Genomic DNA, 15185 nt, shown 5'->3' with positions numbered 1-15185 from the left:
ATTTTTCCAAAATTTCCGAATATTTAGCATTTTTTTATATAGAAAGGTAAAATATATTGACTCCCATTTAGCACTGACGTGAAGTACAATATGTCACGAGAAAACAATCTCAGAATGGCTTGGATAGGTGAAAGCGTTCCAAAGTTATTAGCCCATGAAGTGGCACAGGTCAGATTGGCTTAGGCACTTGGGTACAAATAGGCCTAGGGCTGAAGGGGTTAATAAGCTACGTATATGTAAGGGCTATCATATCAAAAAATAAACTACAGACATGCATCTACCTAAAAATACCAAAGAGAATTAGTCACTCCGCTTGGTACCGATATCGTCAAATTTGGTTCTTGGCTCATGGACTATAGGAACAAGGGTCCAGTGTAAATGCGGCTTCACCCTCCCCTCCATTTACACACCACCAACAGAAGAATGACGAGACTTATCTCAGGTTTTATTATTTTAGAAAACATTAGAAAATAAACAATTACGTAAACGAACCAGTAAACCAATGTCCGCCATCCCCACGTGACTTCCCTGGGCACCGTGAGGGGGATCTATAATGGCCTGTACCGGCAGATCGCTGGGGTCCGTCGCCAGCCTGAGATACTCTGCAGTACCGAGCAGCGGCCACCAGGCGGTGTACAGAGCGGCGCTGCTCAGCTCCGTGCAGTGTTTATCCGGCCACTGCTGGAGTCACCGCTGATCGGTGGCAGTGCCGGTGCTGGACCCCACCGATCTCACACACTATCGCTATCACTGTGGCAGTACACACCTAAAACGAAAAGTACAACATCCGGAGTGGTCTGTGCCACGCTGGGGACATTCTGTGCGAGCACTGCAGCGGATAGTGAGGCCGTGGTGCCGGCGGAAAGGCCAGCAGCACCGGCTCCTCCTGCCCATAGGCTGCACACCGCGCAGCTCTACCGTGGGAGACACGATGACGCCATCACTGTGCGCCGCATTACAGTGACGTCACGTTCAGGACGGCCCCGCCCATCGCGGTGGCGAGACTGCGCCGCTGGATATCCCGGGAGCGCGCTCTCAACTGCCCTGGTGACAGGCGCGGAAGTCACGTGACTAGCAGGGACCGGCTGACGAGGGAGGGCGGAGAAGGTTGCGCTGTACCGGAGGCGAACGACAGCGCGTCCCAGCGCCCGGAGCAGCCGGCGCCGCGGTCCCAGTGAGAGAGTGTGGAGGCCGGGATGGCGCAGTGCCTGCTCTCCGTGCAGGAGTTCCTCCAGGACGCGTTCATCCCGCAGGTGGCGGCCCTCTGCAGCGATGAGGCCGAGAAGCTCGCCCGGAAGAACCAGTTGTCCTTCTGCGAGTTGGTCCGGCCCTTCTGCCGCCTCAGCACGGAGGGTGAGTGCGGGGTGTCCGGCAGCGTCCATCACTGACAGCCCCGGTGCGGGGTCATAGTCCGACGGCAGAGGCGCCCAGTGCTGCAGCTGTGTGCCGGGGTGTGCTGCTGGGGTGCGGGCTCTGCCCCTGAGGGGGTGCGCCTGATCACTGAGCTCTCTAGGCGCTGTGCCCCTTCTACCCCTCAGCAAGGTGGTGCGCCTGATCACTGAGCTCAGCTAGGCGCTGTGCTCCCTTCCACCCACAGCGAGGTGGTGCGCCTGATCACTGAGCTCAGCTAGGCGCTGTGCCCCTTCTACCCCACAGCGAGGTGGTGCACCTGATCACTGAGCCCAGCTAGGCGCTGTGCCCCTTCTACCCCACAGCGAGGTGGTGCACCTGATCACTGAGCTCAGCCAGGCGCTGTGCCCCTTCCACCCACAGCGTGGTGGTGCTCCTGATCACTGACCTCAGCAAGGCGCTGTGCTCCCTTCCACCCACAGCGAGGTGGTGCTCCTGATCACTGACCTCAGCAAGGCGCTGTGCTCCCTTCCACCCACAGCGAGGTGGTGCGCCTGATCACTGAGCTCAGCTAGGCGCTGTGCTCCCTTCCACCCACAGCGAGGTGGTGCGCCTGATCACTGAGCTCAGCTAGGCGCTGTGCCCCTTCTACCCCACAGCGAGGTGGTGCGCCTGATCACTGAGCTCAGCCAGGCGCTGTGCCCCTTCCACCCACAGCGTGGTGGTGCTCCTGATCACTGACCTCAGCAAGGCGCTGTGCTCCCTTCCACCCACAGCGAGGTGGTGCTCCTGATCACTGACCTCAGCAAGGCGCTGTGCTCCCTTCCACCCACAGCGAGGTGGTGCGCCTGATCACTGAGCTCAGCTAGGCGCTGTGCTCCCTTCCACCCACAGCGAGGTGGTGCGCCTGATCACTGAGCTCAGCTAGGCGCTGTGCCCCTTCTACCCCACAGCGAGGTGGTGCACCTGATCACTGAGCTCAGACTACTAGGCGCTGTGCCCCTTCTACCCCACAGCGAGGTGGTGCGCCTGATCACTGAGCTCAGACTACCAGGCACTGTGCTCCCTCTACCCCACAGCGAGGTGGTGCGCCTGATCACTGAGCTCAGACTACCAGGCACTGTGCCCCCTCTACCCCACAGCGAGGTGGTGCGCCTGATCACTGAGCTCAGCTAGGCGCTGTGCACCCTTCCACCCACAGCGAGGTGGTGCGCCTGATCACTGAGCTCAGCCAGGCGCTGTGCCCCTTCTACCCCTCAGCGAGGTGGTGCGCCTGATCACTGAGCTCAGCTAGGCGCTGTGCACCCTTCCACCCACAGCGAGGTGGTGCGCCTGATCACTGAGCTCAGCTAGGCGCTGTGCACCCTTCTACCCCACAGCGAGGTGGTGCTCCTGATCACTGACCTCAGCAAGGCGCTGTGCTCCCTTCCACCCACAGCGAGGTGGTGCGCCTGATCACTGAGCTCAGCTAGGCGCTGTGCCCCTTCCACCCACAGCGAGGTGGTGCGCCTGATCACTGAGCTTCCCCTTGGCGTCACACTGCGCCTGGTCGCCAAGCTCTTCCCCCCTCCCCCCCGCTTCCTGGCACAGCAGGACGACTGGGTGCCGTGATCCCTTCCACCCCACAGTGTGGTGCTGTGCCTGGACAATGGGCTCCCCCACCAGGTACAACTGAGTGGCGGGCTCCCTCCCACCCCTTGGCATGGCGCAGCGCCTTGGTACTGAGCTCCCCACCTTTGGCGTTGCAGGCTTCTCCCCCTCGGCGTGGCATTGTGCCTGGTTGTGGGCTCCCCCCCCCTCGGCATGGCGGTGTGCCTGGTTGCGGGCTCCCCCCCTCAGCGTGGCAGTGTGCCTGGTTGTGGGCTCCCCCCCCCTCGGCATGGCGGTGTGCCTGGTTGCGGGCTCCCCCCCTCAGCGTGGCAGTGTGCCTGGTTGCAGGCTCCTCCCTGTGGCGTGTGTTATGTATTTACCTTAGGACCTCCTCTCTCCCCCCCATTGAGCCCGTGCAGGTATGTTGGTGGTCCCCTCCTGTCTGTGTACCCCCTGCTACTGCTGATGTGCCGCTGCGCCAGTCACTGGCCTTAGTGTTAACTGCAGACTTACTTGTAGATTGTCACGTTTCATCACTGGCAATTTAACAGATAAAGCATTTCCCATCGCACAATGGCATATAAGGGGTCATCTCCTAAACAGCATTTATGACCTTGGACCCGTTTCAAAAATGCAGATCCCAAAGTTCCCTGTGCTCATTTTCTTCTGTCAAAAAAATTAGACCCAACGCACCGCTCCAAAATTAATTGAATAAGAAAAAACTAGCGCTGTTGACGTGTCTCTCATACGCTTTATTCAGGGATAGAACATGTACTAAAGGCAATGTCACAGGACTGTTTTGTTTTTGTGGACAATGTCATACGTTTTTAACATTGTAATGGATCCAGTTTCACCGTATTTATTTTTTCATATGAGAAAATCACTGATGGTAAAGACCCAAGCACTGATGAATCTCGGACCGCTTTTGCTTCCCTGAAAACTGATGTCTGAATGAAGCTTTAATTTTCCACATAGGAAAAAAACACCTGAAAATGTACCAGGTGTTGAATTGGTTAAGAATGGACGAGAAGACGATCTGTGAGCGCAGTGTGCGTGCAGCAGTAACAAGCTGCCTCTGAGAGTAAACCCAGGTTTCCATTCAATAACTGCAAGCAGAGATCTTAGAAAGTGTGCAAAATTGATACAGATAGTTCGAGAAAATAGTATAAATTTCTGACTGAATATTTGCAAATGGAAATCCTTGTTAAACAGGAAATATCTTATTGTACTTTCTTTAAATCTAGGCTATAATTCTTTTTTTCTTTCTTAAATGTTGTTGTGCTCGCCATAAAACCAATAATATTTATTATATTTGTTATGAATTCCTTCCCAAGTTCACATGCGGGACCCCAACAATCAGCTCCACGTGATAAAGAACCTGAAGATCGTTGTTAACAGCATTGTTCCACAGCCTCCACTGCAAGCAGCAGTTCGTAAACTCCTGAATGACGTGGTCGCCACCAATCAACCTGCAGAAGGATTAGTCCCAAATGTGATCACTGCCGGAGATTATGACCTGAATATCAGTGGTAAGAACACAACTCTTTTCTTCTTTTCCAGGAGAATAATCTCTGGAAGCTATTGGCCGTGTAATTGTCAAGTATTTCTTTTGTATTTTTCTATTTTAATGTGTACTAGCTGAAGAGCTCAGCGTTTCTTGGAAATAGTAAATATCTGTCGTTAGTAATAGCACCTCACTTCTCTCATTTTCCCCCTCACGCCTCTCATTTTCCCCCTCACGCCTCTCATTTTCCCCCTCACGCCTCTCATTTTCCCCCTCACGCCTCTCATTTCCCCCCCCCCACGCCTCTCATTTCCCCCCCCCACGCCTCTCATTTTCCCCCCCCACGCCTCTCATTTCCCCCCCCCACGCCTCTCATTTTCCCCCCCCCACGCCTCTCATTTCCCCCCCCCCACGCCTCTCATTTCCCCCCCCACGCCTCTCATTTTCCCCCCCTCACGCCTCTCATTTTCCCCCCCTCACGCCTCTCATTTTCCCCCCCTCACGCCTGTATATAGTACCGTATTTTTCGGACTATAAGATGCACCGGAGCATAAGACGCACCCCAAATTTGGGGTGAAAATTGCAGAAAAAAAGATTTTTTTTATAAGATGGGGGTCCGTCTTATTGTCCGAATTTACAGTATCTTACCTGAGGGCCGCGAGTGTGCAGATGGAATGCTCTGCTTCCCGGGTCTTCAGGAAAATGGCCGCGGGAGGCCGCACGTGCGCAGATGGAGATCGCGGGGGCCGTTTTCCTGAAGCCGAGATCTAAATCTGCAAACTCCGCTTCAGGAAAATGGCCACCGCGATCTCCATCTGCGCACGCGCGGCCTCCCTCGGCCATTTTCCTGAAGCCCCGGGAAGCAGAGCACTCCATCTGCGCACGCGCGGCCTCAGGAAGATGGCCGCCACCACCGATAACAACATGATTCACCCGGCTCTGCTGCTTACCGGGCTGCTGCATCCCCTCACCTGTGAAAGGGACCCCGCTCACGCCATACCGCTCACTGCCCCGCCTCCATCCCCGCACCTCGGCCGCCGCCGCACCTCTGCCGGTAAGCCTGTATTCCAACTATAAGACTCGCCCCCCATTTTCCCCCCTTTTTTTGGGGGGAAAAAGTGCGTATTATAGTTGGAAAAATACGGTATATACCTGTATGTCATCTCCTGTATATAGTATATACGTGTGTCATCTGCTCCTGTATATAGTATACACCTGTATGTCATCTCATATATAGTATATACCTGTGTCATCTCCTGTATATACCTGTATGTCATCTCCTGTATATAGTATATACCTGTGTCATCTCCTGTATATAGTATATACCTGTGTCATCTCCTGTATATAGTATATACGTGTGTCATCTGCTCCTGTATATAGTATATACCTGTATGTCATCTCCTATATATAGTATATACCTGTCATCTCCTGTATATACCTGTATGTCATCTCCTGTATATAGTATATACCTGTATGTCATCTCCTCCTGTATATAGTATATACCTGTCATCTCCTCTGTATATCGTATGTACCTGTATGTCATCTCCTGTATATAGTATATACCTGTATGTCATCTCCTCCTGTATATAGTATATATCTGTGTGTCATCTCCCCTGTATATCGTATGTACCTGTGTGTCATCTCCTCTGTATATCGTATGTACGTGTGTCATCTCCTCCTGTATATAGTATATACCTGTATGTCATCTCCTGTATATAGTGTATACCTGTATGTCATCTCCTCCTGTATATAGTATATACCTGTATGTCATCTCCTCCTGTATATAGTATATACCTGTGTGTCATCTCCTCCTGTATATAGTATATATCTGTGTCATCTCCTCCTGTATTAGACCTCGTTCACACGTTATTTGGTCAGTATTTTTACCTCAGTATTTGTAAGCTAAATTGGCAGCCTGATAAATCCCCAGCCAACAGGCAGTATATATTAGCTCACACATACACATAATAGACAGGTCATGTGACTGACAGCTGCCGTATTTCCTATATGGTACATTTGTTGCTCTTGTAGTTTGCTTATTAATCAGATTTTTGTAGCAACTTTTGTGAGACGAGTTTTGTGTGGCGACAGTGCATGCGTGTAGCAACTTTTTGTGTGTCGAGTTGCATGTGGCAGGTGTAGCAAGTTGTGTGCAGCAAGTTTTGCGCGTGGCGAGTTTTATGTGTGGTGCGTTTTGAGTACGTGCAACTTTTGTGTGAGGCAACTTTTGCATGTGGCAATTGGCAATTTTACCGCGTGTGCAAGTTTTGCGTGTGGCGAGTTTTCCATGAGGTGAGTTTTGCACGTGTGGCGAGTTTTGAGCGGTGACTTTTGTTTTTCGACCTTTATGTGGCGAGGTTGGTGTATGTGTGGTGAAATGTGCGCTGAGGGTGATATGTGTTCGAGCACGTGGTAGTGTGAGGCGCATTTTGTGTGTGTGTTCATATCCCCGTGTGTGGTGAGTAACCCATGTCGGGGCCCCACCTTAGCAACTGTACGGTATATACTCTTTGGCGCCATCGCTCTCATTCTTTAAGTCCCCCTTGTTCACATCTGGCAGCTGTCAATTTGTCTCCAACACTTTTCCTTTCACTTTTTCCCCAATATGTAGATGGGGGCTACATTGTTTGCTGAATTGGAACGCGCGGGGTTAAAATTTTGGCTTACAACAGCCTATGACGCTCTTGGTGTCCAGATATGTGACTGTGCAAAATTTTGTGGCTGTAAAATTGTTTGTAATGAAATAAGTCATGTCGGAGGCAGCTTTCCATTACCCAGTGATATGGACATGTGATCAGAGCTCTTAAAGACCTTCCTGCAATCCCATCTGGGACTGGTATCCAAAGACATAGAGAAATGTGTGACGAGAACCTGCACAGGTCTAAATTCCACATACACAAGCGGGAGCTTTGTAGTGCCCAGTGGTGAATCTGGACATGTGGGCTCATAGTGGATGTAGTGCAGGCGTGGAATGGATTCTTCCTCTAATCTTGTGATGTGGAACTGTTAAGAACCCGCTGCTCATACTACGCCTATCCATAGGGCACCAATCACCTACAGGAGGCCAACAGGGGAACTCCGTGGGGCCTCTACCGGTTAGTATACTGTAAATAATAGTATGGGATAGTGTAGCAGATTATCTGTTTGCAAACAAAATTATTATTTGTAATTGTTTTTAAATTGAAGCCTATACCCCCCTGTGTGGGATATGCCCTGAGCCTTTTCCAGCATATACATCAAATGAATAGTGAAAAATGTGTGGTGATTGAAGTCTTAGGGTATTTTATCAGTTTATTTCTGGTTTCCTTGACTATTGTGGGGTGTTTTATTGTGTCAATATTAGTGTTAGTCTCGACACGTATTAATAATTGGCTTTTTATTTTATAGATTTTTTTTAAAATCATTTATAACCCATTCCTGATATGACTTATTAATTACTTCATATGTCAGGTTCCCATCTTTGATGCAGGCTCAGGAGCTGAGCCTGCATTGTTCCTGGCATATGATGGCTGTATTAGGCTATGTGCACATGTTGCTGATTCGTGTGCATTTTTGTGCGGGTTTTGTGCGGATTTCACCTTCGGTTTTACACCTGTGGATTCCTATTGAGCAGATGTAATTCACTGCGGAATCAGCACAAAGAATTGACATGCTGCGGAATAAATAACGCAGCGTTTCCGGACGTTATTTTCCGCACCATGGGCACAGCGGATTTGGTTTTCCATAGGTTTACATGGTAGTGTAAACTCATGGAAAACTGCTGCGAATTCGCATCGGCCAATCCGCAACGTGTGCACATTCCCATACACAGACATCATTTGACTCTTGCCAATAGCGAGTAGCATTGAACTTCACTGGCTGCTGTTAACCCCTTAAATGCTGTTGTCAATCACTGATGTATTCATGGGCTGATGATGAGTTTGCGGTCGGCCTTCCTGCCTGCCCTAATGTTCCTCATGTGAAAACCAACCTATGTATTGCAATACTTAAGTGGGTATAGTATAAGCCATTGGACAATCAGTTTCAATTTAAAAAAAAGTTTTACAAATATACCAATAAATGAAAATGTAAATAATCGCCCATTTTTTCCCCGTAAAAATACATAAATTAGCATGGTATTTCTGTGTCCTTAAATGTCATATCAAGATGTAAAATTAACCCGATTATCCCACGATGAGCTTTTGGTGAGGTTTTATCGGTGCATATTTTTGCTGCATCAAAAACGCAGTGTAGTACAGTTCCAGCAAAGTGGATGGGATTTATAGAAATCTCATAGCCACCATGCGTTTATTCAGTGTAAACTGACCTGCGGTGCGATTTTCATATCCGCAATGTGTTGATTTCTCTTGTGGATACGCTGAGTTTTCTGTTTGGATTTTTCACATAGACTTGCATTAGATGTGGAAAATGTGCTGGTAAAAAAAAAAAATAGACATGAGTCTTTAGTGTTTTCTGCAGCGGAAACGCATCAAAAATGCATGTAATACGCACCCAAGTATTTCAGTGTTTTTAAAGCAAAAAAACAGGAGTATTAAAAGAAATAAGCTTTAATTAAAGCAAGACACGCCAACAAGAGACGAAACAATGCAGCAATAAAAACGCACACTTAAAGGCAAGTAAACAAATTTAAATAATAAGTGCAAAAAATCTGCAGTGTCACAAGCTTGTCGTGGGAACATGGCCCAACACAGCAAAAAATGTAACTGGAAGCAATAAAAATGCTGTATCTTAAAAATAACAATTTCTTAATCATTAATTTAACAGATACTACTTCTAGCTTACTGCATAGTCTGCATGTCAGGTGCACTAGGGGTGTGTCGTGGTTTATACCCCCCCCCAAAAAAAAAAAAAAAAAAAAACAACAAAACACTCAGGAAAACAGTGTGCTGCAGATGTTTAAGGGGAACCTGTCACTAGTTTCATGCTGCCCGAACTACGGACAGCATGACCATTCACCGGCAGCATGACCATTCACCGGCAGCATGATTGCAGCCAGGTATTTCTCTGCAACCTTGCGGCATTTCGGAGAACACATGGTATTCAGAGCCACTCTGGGACTATGGGAAGACAGCGGACTAGTCCGGCCGGCCAGCTTTTTCCTGCCTCACCCCAGATGATTGCAATGTCTCTTCCTATGTACTCACATGGCAAAGACCTGATAATCATCTAAAGCCGAGCAGGGACAGGCCAGCCGATGGTACAGTCGGGTCTCTCACTGGAATCCGATTATTCAAACTATGTTCTCTCTAAAATGCCGCCATGCTTCAGAGAGAAATACTTGGCTGCAGTTCTGCCCATGGTTTGGTCCGTGTGAATCATGTGACAAGTTCCCTTTATATCTCTAATTTGCCTATTCCACATGTAGCAAATTTTTTTTATTTTGTTATGCTAACACTGCAAAACAGCAGCGATAAAAGATCCATCCTTTCTATGTTTTTGCTGATTTGTACCCTACACCTGTGACACTAGGCATTTGTGAATCACTACTGTACCGGTGTTATCTGGCATCCAGATTTGTGCACTTAGGTCGTTTTCCCCTGCTTTTGATTATTTGACCTGACTGACGGTCCGTTTTGGTGATGCTTTATGCACCTTCATAGCTGACAGTTGCATTTGTTTCTATTTCCTTTGTGACTGTTTAATGTTTTATGATGGTGAGACCAAACTTTAACAATATGGACAGCGTTAAGTTTTTGCACCTATATTTACAGCTTTTTATTCCCTTTTCCTTTGTCGGAGGTATACATCAGTGGCCTTACCTATAGAGTTCTGTGACTTCTGCCACATATGATTCACACTGACACCCCCACACCAATACAGTATAGTGTGCAAAACTAGTGTTTTAGATTATATGGATGTATTACTACTGTATCCACCTGTATAAGCCAAGCACAGCTATTCCTGGACAGTAAGAAAATGAGTAACCTAAGAGGACATTCCCAATGAGCTTTTCACTGGGAATCTCGGGCGGCAAAACCACAGCCGTATCAGTATGTATCATATATTGTATTCAAAATTGTACATGGCAAAAGGTGAAATCTGCAGCATAAAGTGATCTCAAATCTACTATGCTGGTCACTTTACACAGGGCTGTCTCCACAGCAGGAGCTTACTGTCCTGCACAATGCTGGTACTGAAAAATGCAGGGAATATTCCTTCTGGAAATGTGCTACATTTCTGTGCTGTAAGAATACAGACAACTACCGGCCCTGCACTCCTTTGTCCTATACTGGTTGCAATGGGGACCCATTCGGCATATGTATTTTACAGACTCCTACTTTAAATGCAACATATCTAAGTAGAAGCCTTCATAACGTCTCCGGCTTCCTGCTGCACATACGTGATTGAACAGAGGACTGAACAATTTGCTTTCAGCTGCCCAGTATAGCAGAATTGTACACTAGGTCAATGTACACTAAAGTCTGTACACATACATAGCCCTCCCAAACTAGATGAAAACTACTGACTGACGTTTTGCCGGTGATCCCCTTTATAAAATAACCGTAATTCTCTTCTTGAATCATCAGCTGCTCCTAAAGTGCTGCACGTGGTGCACACTACAGCACTGTCCTCAGCCTTCACATGATCTGTGTGCATGACCGCATCGCTGCGGCTCTGGTGGGGGATTGGCAAAGTGCATTATGTTAATGTCTTCAAAGTTTTTTGAGGGCTTAGGTCACATTCACACATCTGTGTTCTATCAGGTTATATATATCTACTATATAATTGTCTAAGGTCCACTTCCGTCTTTCTGTCTGTCTGTCTTTCTTTCTGTCACGGAAATCCCAAGTCGCTGATTGGTCAAAAAGGCCACAACCAATCGGCGACGGGCACAGTCCGGCGGCAAAATGGCCGCTCCTTACTCCCCGCAGTCAGTGCCCACAGTCCATACTCCCCCCAGTCCGCACTCGCACAGGGTTAATGGCAGCGTTAACGGACCGCGTTATGCTGCGGTGTAACGCAGTCCGCTAACGCTGCTATTAACCCTGTGTGACCAACTTTTTTACTATTGATGCTGCCTATGCAGCATCAATAGTAAAAAGATCTAATGTTAAAAATAATAAAAAATATAAAAAATCATTATATACTCCCCTTCCGTGGGCCCCTGGATCCAGCCAAGGGCTTTCCCGCTCCTCGCGACGTTCCGGTGACCGGTCCATGCATTGCGGTCTCGCGAGACCGCTACGTCATCATCTCGCGAGACCGCAATGCACTCTTGGGACCAGAGCGTCGCGAGGAGCATCGGTAAACGCCTCGGCTGGATCCGGGGGCTCCGGAAGGTGAGTATATAACTATTTTTTATTTTAATTTTTTTTTTTTAACAGGGATATGGTGCCCACATTGCTATATACTACGTGGGCTGTGTTACATACTGCGTGGGCTGTGTTATATACTACATCTCTGTGCTATATACTATGTGGGCTGTGCTATATACTTCGTGGGTGGGCAATATACTACATCCCTGTGCTCTATACTATGTGGCCTGGGTTATATACTGCATGGGCAGTGTTATATACTACGTGGCTGTGCTATATACTACGTGGCTGTGCTATGTACTACGTGGCTGTAAACTACATACATATTCTAGAATACCCAATGCGTGTGTGTGTATCTCTCTATCTATCTGTTTTGTGTAATTTTTTTTTTTTTTGGTGGACAAAAAGCATCCATTATAGCCCATGGCCCTATACACAGTGGAGATACAGTATGTCTGGGTTTGTTCCATGTCACAGACCAAACTTGCACATGTTAGTAAGTGGATATCTGATGTAACTGGCAGCACACGGGTGCCATCTGCATTAATCATGATGGCTGAATACAGCCTTTGGCTGCACCCCGGCTAATATCCATTTTTGTTTGTTTTTACATGTAGTCTTTATCACCAGTACCCATACTGCGCTTAACACTTTTGTATTTTCTTTCTGCACCATTTGGATTTGGTAAGTCTTTATGTTTACAATAGTGCTTTTTCCTGAGAATTTAAGGCTAAAGCATATTAAAGGATTGTTCACTGTAGACGCTTTCGCATAACACAGCAGCCTGTGTCTCGTTAGCCACTTTTTAATGTTGCATCAATGCAAACTTAGTTTTCTGAAGAAAAGTGGTCAGTTCACTTCTTCAGGGCTTCTCAGACCTTTTCTACTGGAGTCTCGTAAGACAAACCAAGCTGATGTCTTGGCCTCACCATCTATAGTGGAGGTCAATGCCTGAATTTAAAAATGTTTTTTTTTTTTTTGTCTCCTGTTACCAGTATAAGATTAAAATTAAGTGCAGTATTGGTCAGTTATGTAAGTCTAGAGATTGCCTCAGCTAAAGAAAGTGCTGTGCAGAATATAATCCCGTCTATAAAACTGCCTCAGTGCAACACTGCATGGTAAATGCCAACCTCTGTGTATATACAGCATGTAGGGCATAATGTAGGGTGAAAGGATGCAAGAGACACAATCTTTATAAAAGGAAGAAAGAATTACTTGCCACCCTGAATTCCTTTTGTGGTCTCTGCTGGGATTAGCAGTGATCTCCTTAGTTAAATGACTGATGAATTGGCTCGGAGTCCTAGCAAACCCTTATTTCTAAAGATCCTTCAATCTAGCAAATTTTGAAAAGGTCCTGGAAAATCCCTTTTAAGATTTTTATGGATTGGTGCCCTGGAAGCAGTCGTGTGAAAGGAGTGCTTGAAACTGTTTTATGGCATCCCAACGCCTCTTACTGTTGTAAGGAGCAAGTAGAGAGCAGCCACAAATAATGTAGGTTAGGCTACTTTCACACTAGCGTCGGTACGGGGCCGTCGCCATGCGTTGGCCCGACGTACCGATGCACGTTGTGAAAATAATGAACGGGGGCAGTGGATGCAGTTTTTCAACACTTCCGCTGCCCCATTGTAATGTCCGGTGAGGAGGAGGCGGAGTTCCGGCCGCGCATGCGCGGTCGGAAATGGCGGACACGACGCACAAAAAAAGTTACATTGAACGTTTTTTTGTGCTGACGGTCTGCCAAAACACGATGCATCCGTCGCACAACGGATGCGACGTGTGGCCATACGTCGCAATGCGTTGCTAATGCAAGTCTATGGAGAAAAAAAGCATCCTGCGGGCAACTTTGCAGGATGCGGTTTTTTCTCCAAAATGACACATTGCGACGTCCGCCAGGAGACGCCAGTGTGAGAGAAGCCTTATGCAGTTAGGGGAACACTGGTGTGGTGCGGGGTATGAGAGCGTGGTGTATTACCCGGAGAACTTCCATGAGTGCTCCCATGAAAGGGACGAAAGGCTCCTCAGCGTTCTCCACTCTTCCATAGCCTTCAATGAAAAGAGCTGCATGCGTGTATTGCCAAAGTATATCGAGACTGCTAGGATACACAGCTGATAGCCAGCCCCTAATTACCTAAATGTTAAAGGTCCCGGAGCCTTTACTACACAACTTGTGTACGGTGGCATGTAAAGGTTTGGGCAACTCTGGCCAGCACATTTCCTTTGTATTTTAGGATATATATAATTTTATATTATATGTATGTATGTATGCTATTGAACCCGCTCTATGCCCGGATGGCGGGCATTTATATTGGTATATGGTCTCAATCCTGGTATGTGCTGCTTCCATCCTGCGCCCTAATCTTGTCATGTGCCGCTACCATCTTGCGCCTCCATCCTGTCATATGCTGCTCCCATCCTGCGCCCTCATCCTGTTTTGTGCACCTCCATCTTGTCATGTGCTACTCTTCCTGTGCCCTCATCATGTGTTCCCATCCTGGGCCACAATCCTGTCATGTGCCCCCATCCTGTCATGTGCTCCCATCTTGCGCCCTCATCCTGTCATGTGCTGCTCCCATCTTGCGCCCTCATCCTGTCATGTGCTGCTCCCATCTTGCGCCCTCATCCTGTCATGTGCTGCTCCCATCCTGCGCCCCATTCTGTCATGTGCTGCTCCCATCCTGCGCCCCATTCTGTCATGTGCTGCTCCCATCCTGCGCCCCCATTCTGTCATGTGCTGCTCCCATCCTGCGCCCCCATTCTGTCATGTGCTGCTCCCATCCTGCGCCCCCATTCTGTCATGTGCTGCTCCCATCCTGCGCCCCCATTCTGTCATGTGTTGCTCCCATCCTGCGCCCCCATTCTGTCATGTGCTGCTCCCATCCTGCGCCCCCATTCTGTCATGTGCTGCTCCCATCCTGCGCCCCCATTCTGTCATGTGCTGCTCCCATCCTGCGCCCCATTCTGTCATGTGCTGCTCCCATCCTGCGCCCCCATTCTGTCGTGTGCTGCTCCCATCCTGCGCCCCCATTCTGTCGTGTGCTGCTCCCATCCTGCGCCCCCATTCTGTCGTGTGCTGCTCCCATCCTGCGCCCCCATTCTGTCGTGTGCTGCTCCCATCCTGCGCCCCCATCCTGTCATGTGCTGCGTCCATCCTGTCATGTGCTGCTCCCATCCTGCGCCCCGTATGCTGCTCCATAAAGGTTGATGGCCCCCATAAGATGCTTCATAGCATAACATGCCTTGTATGCTGCTGCGATAAAAAAACCCAAAAAAACATACTCCCCTCTCGTCGCTGGGTGCCGAGTGTCGAGGACCTGAGCAGGAGTGGACACCGGCGCACTATGGGGTTCAGGTGCTGGAGTCGCCACTGGCTCAGTCCCCCCGGCACTTGCGATGTTCACCTGTCCCTGTTCCACCGCCGCGTGCCGCTGTGTCTTCAGGGTCCTCTGGCTGTGACTGTTCAGTCAGAGGGCGCGTACTAAACACGT

General features: G+C 48.6%; 1 protein-coding gene across 3 annotated transcripts in view; it reads left to right on the top strand.

Annotated features, from left to right (window-relative positions):
* The first annotated feature begins 989 nt into the window (after window positions 1–989).
* TRAPPC8 (trafficking protein particle complex subunit 8) overlaps window positions 990–15185 on the top strand; it is an 89046-nt gene continuing 74850 nt past the window's right edge. For 2 of the 3 annotated variants that reach the window (XM_077270402.1, XM_077270401.1), the window contains exons 1-2: window positions 1047–1353; window positions 4275–4469. In XM_077270402.1, the coding sequence (XP_077126517.1) occupies window positions 1197–1353; window positions 4275–4469 (352 nt within the window). In that variant the 5' untranslated portion in view covers window positions 1047–1196. Of the gene's footprint in view, window positions 1354–4274; window positions 4470–15185 lie in introns of all 3 variants that reach the window. The other variant, XM_077270403.1, reaches the window with a different exon arrangement.

The sequence above is a fragment of the Ranitomeya variabilis genome, chromosome 6 (assembly GCF_051348905.1).
Source record: "Ranitomeya variabilis isolate aRanVar5 chromosome 6, aRanVar5.hap1, whole genome shotgun sequence".
Taxonomy (NCBI): domain Eukaryota; kingdom Metazoa; phylum Chordata; class Amphibia; order Anura; family Dendrobatidae; genus Ranitomeya; species Ranitomeya variabilis.
Note: the sequence above shows the minus strand (reverse complement) of the source record. Positions and strands in the feature narration are given on the sequence as shown.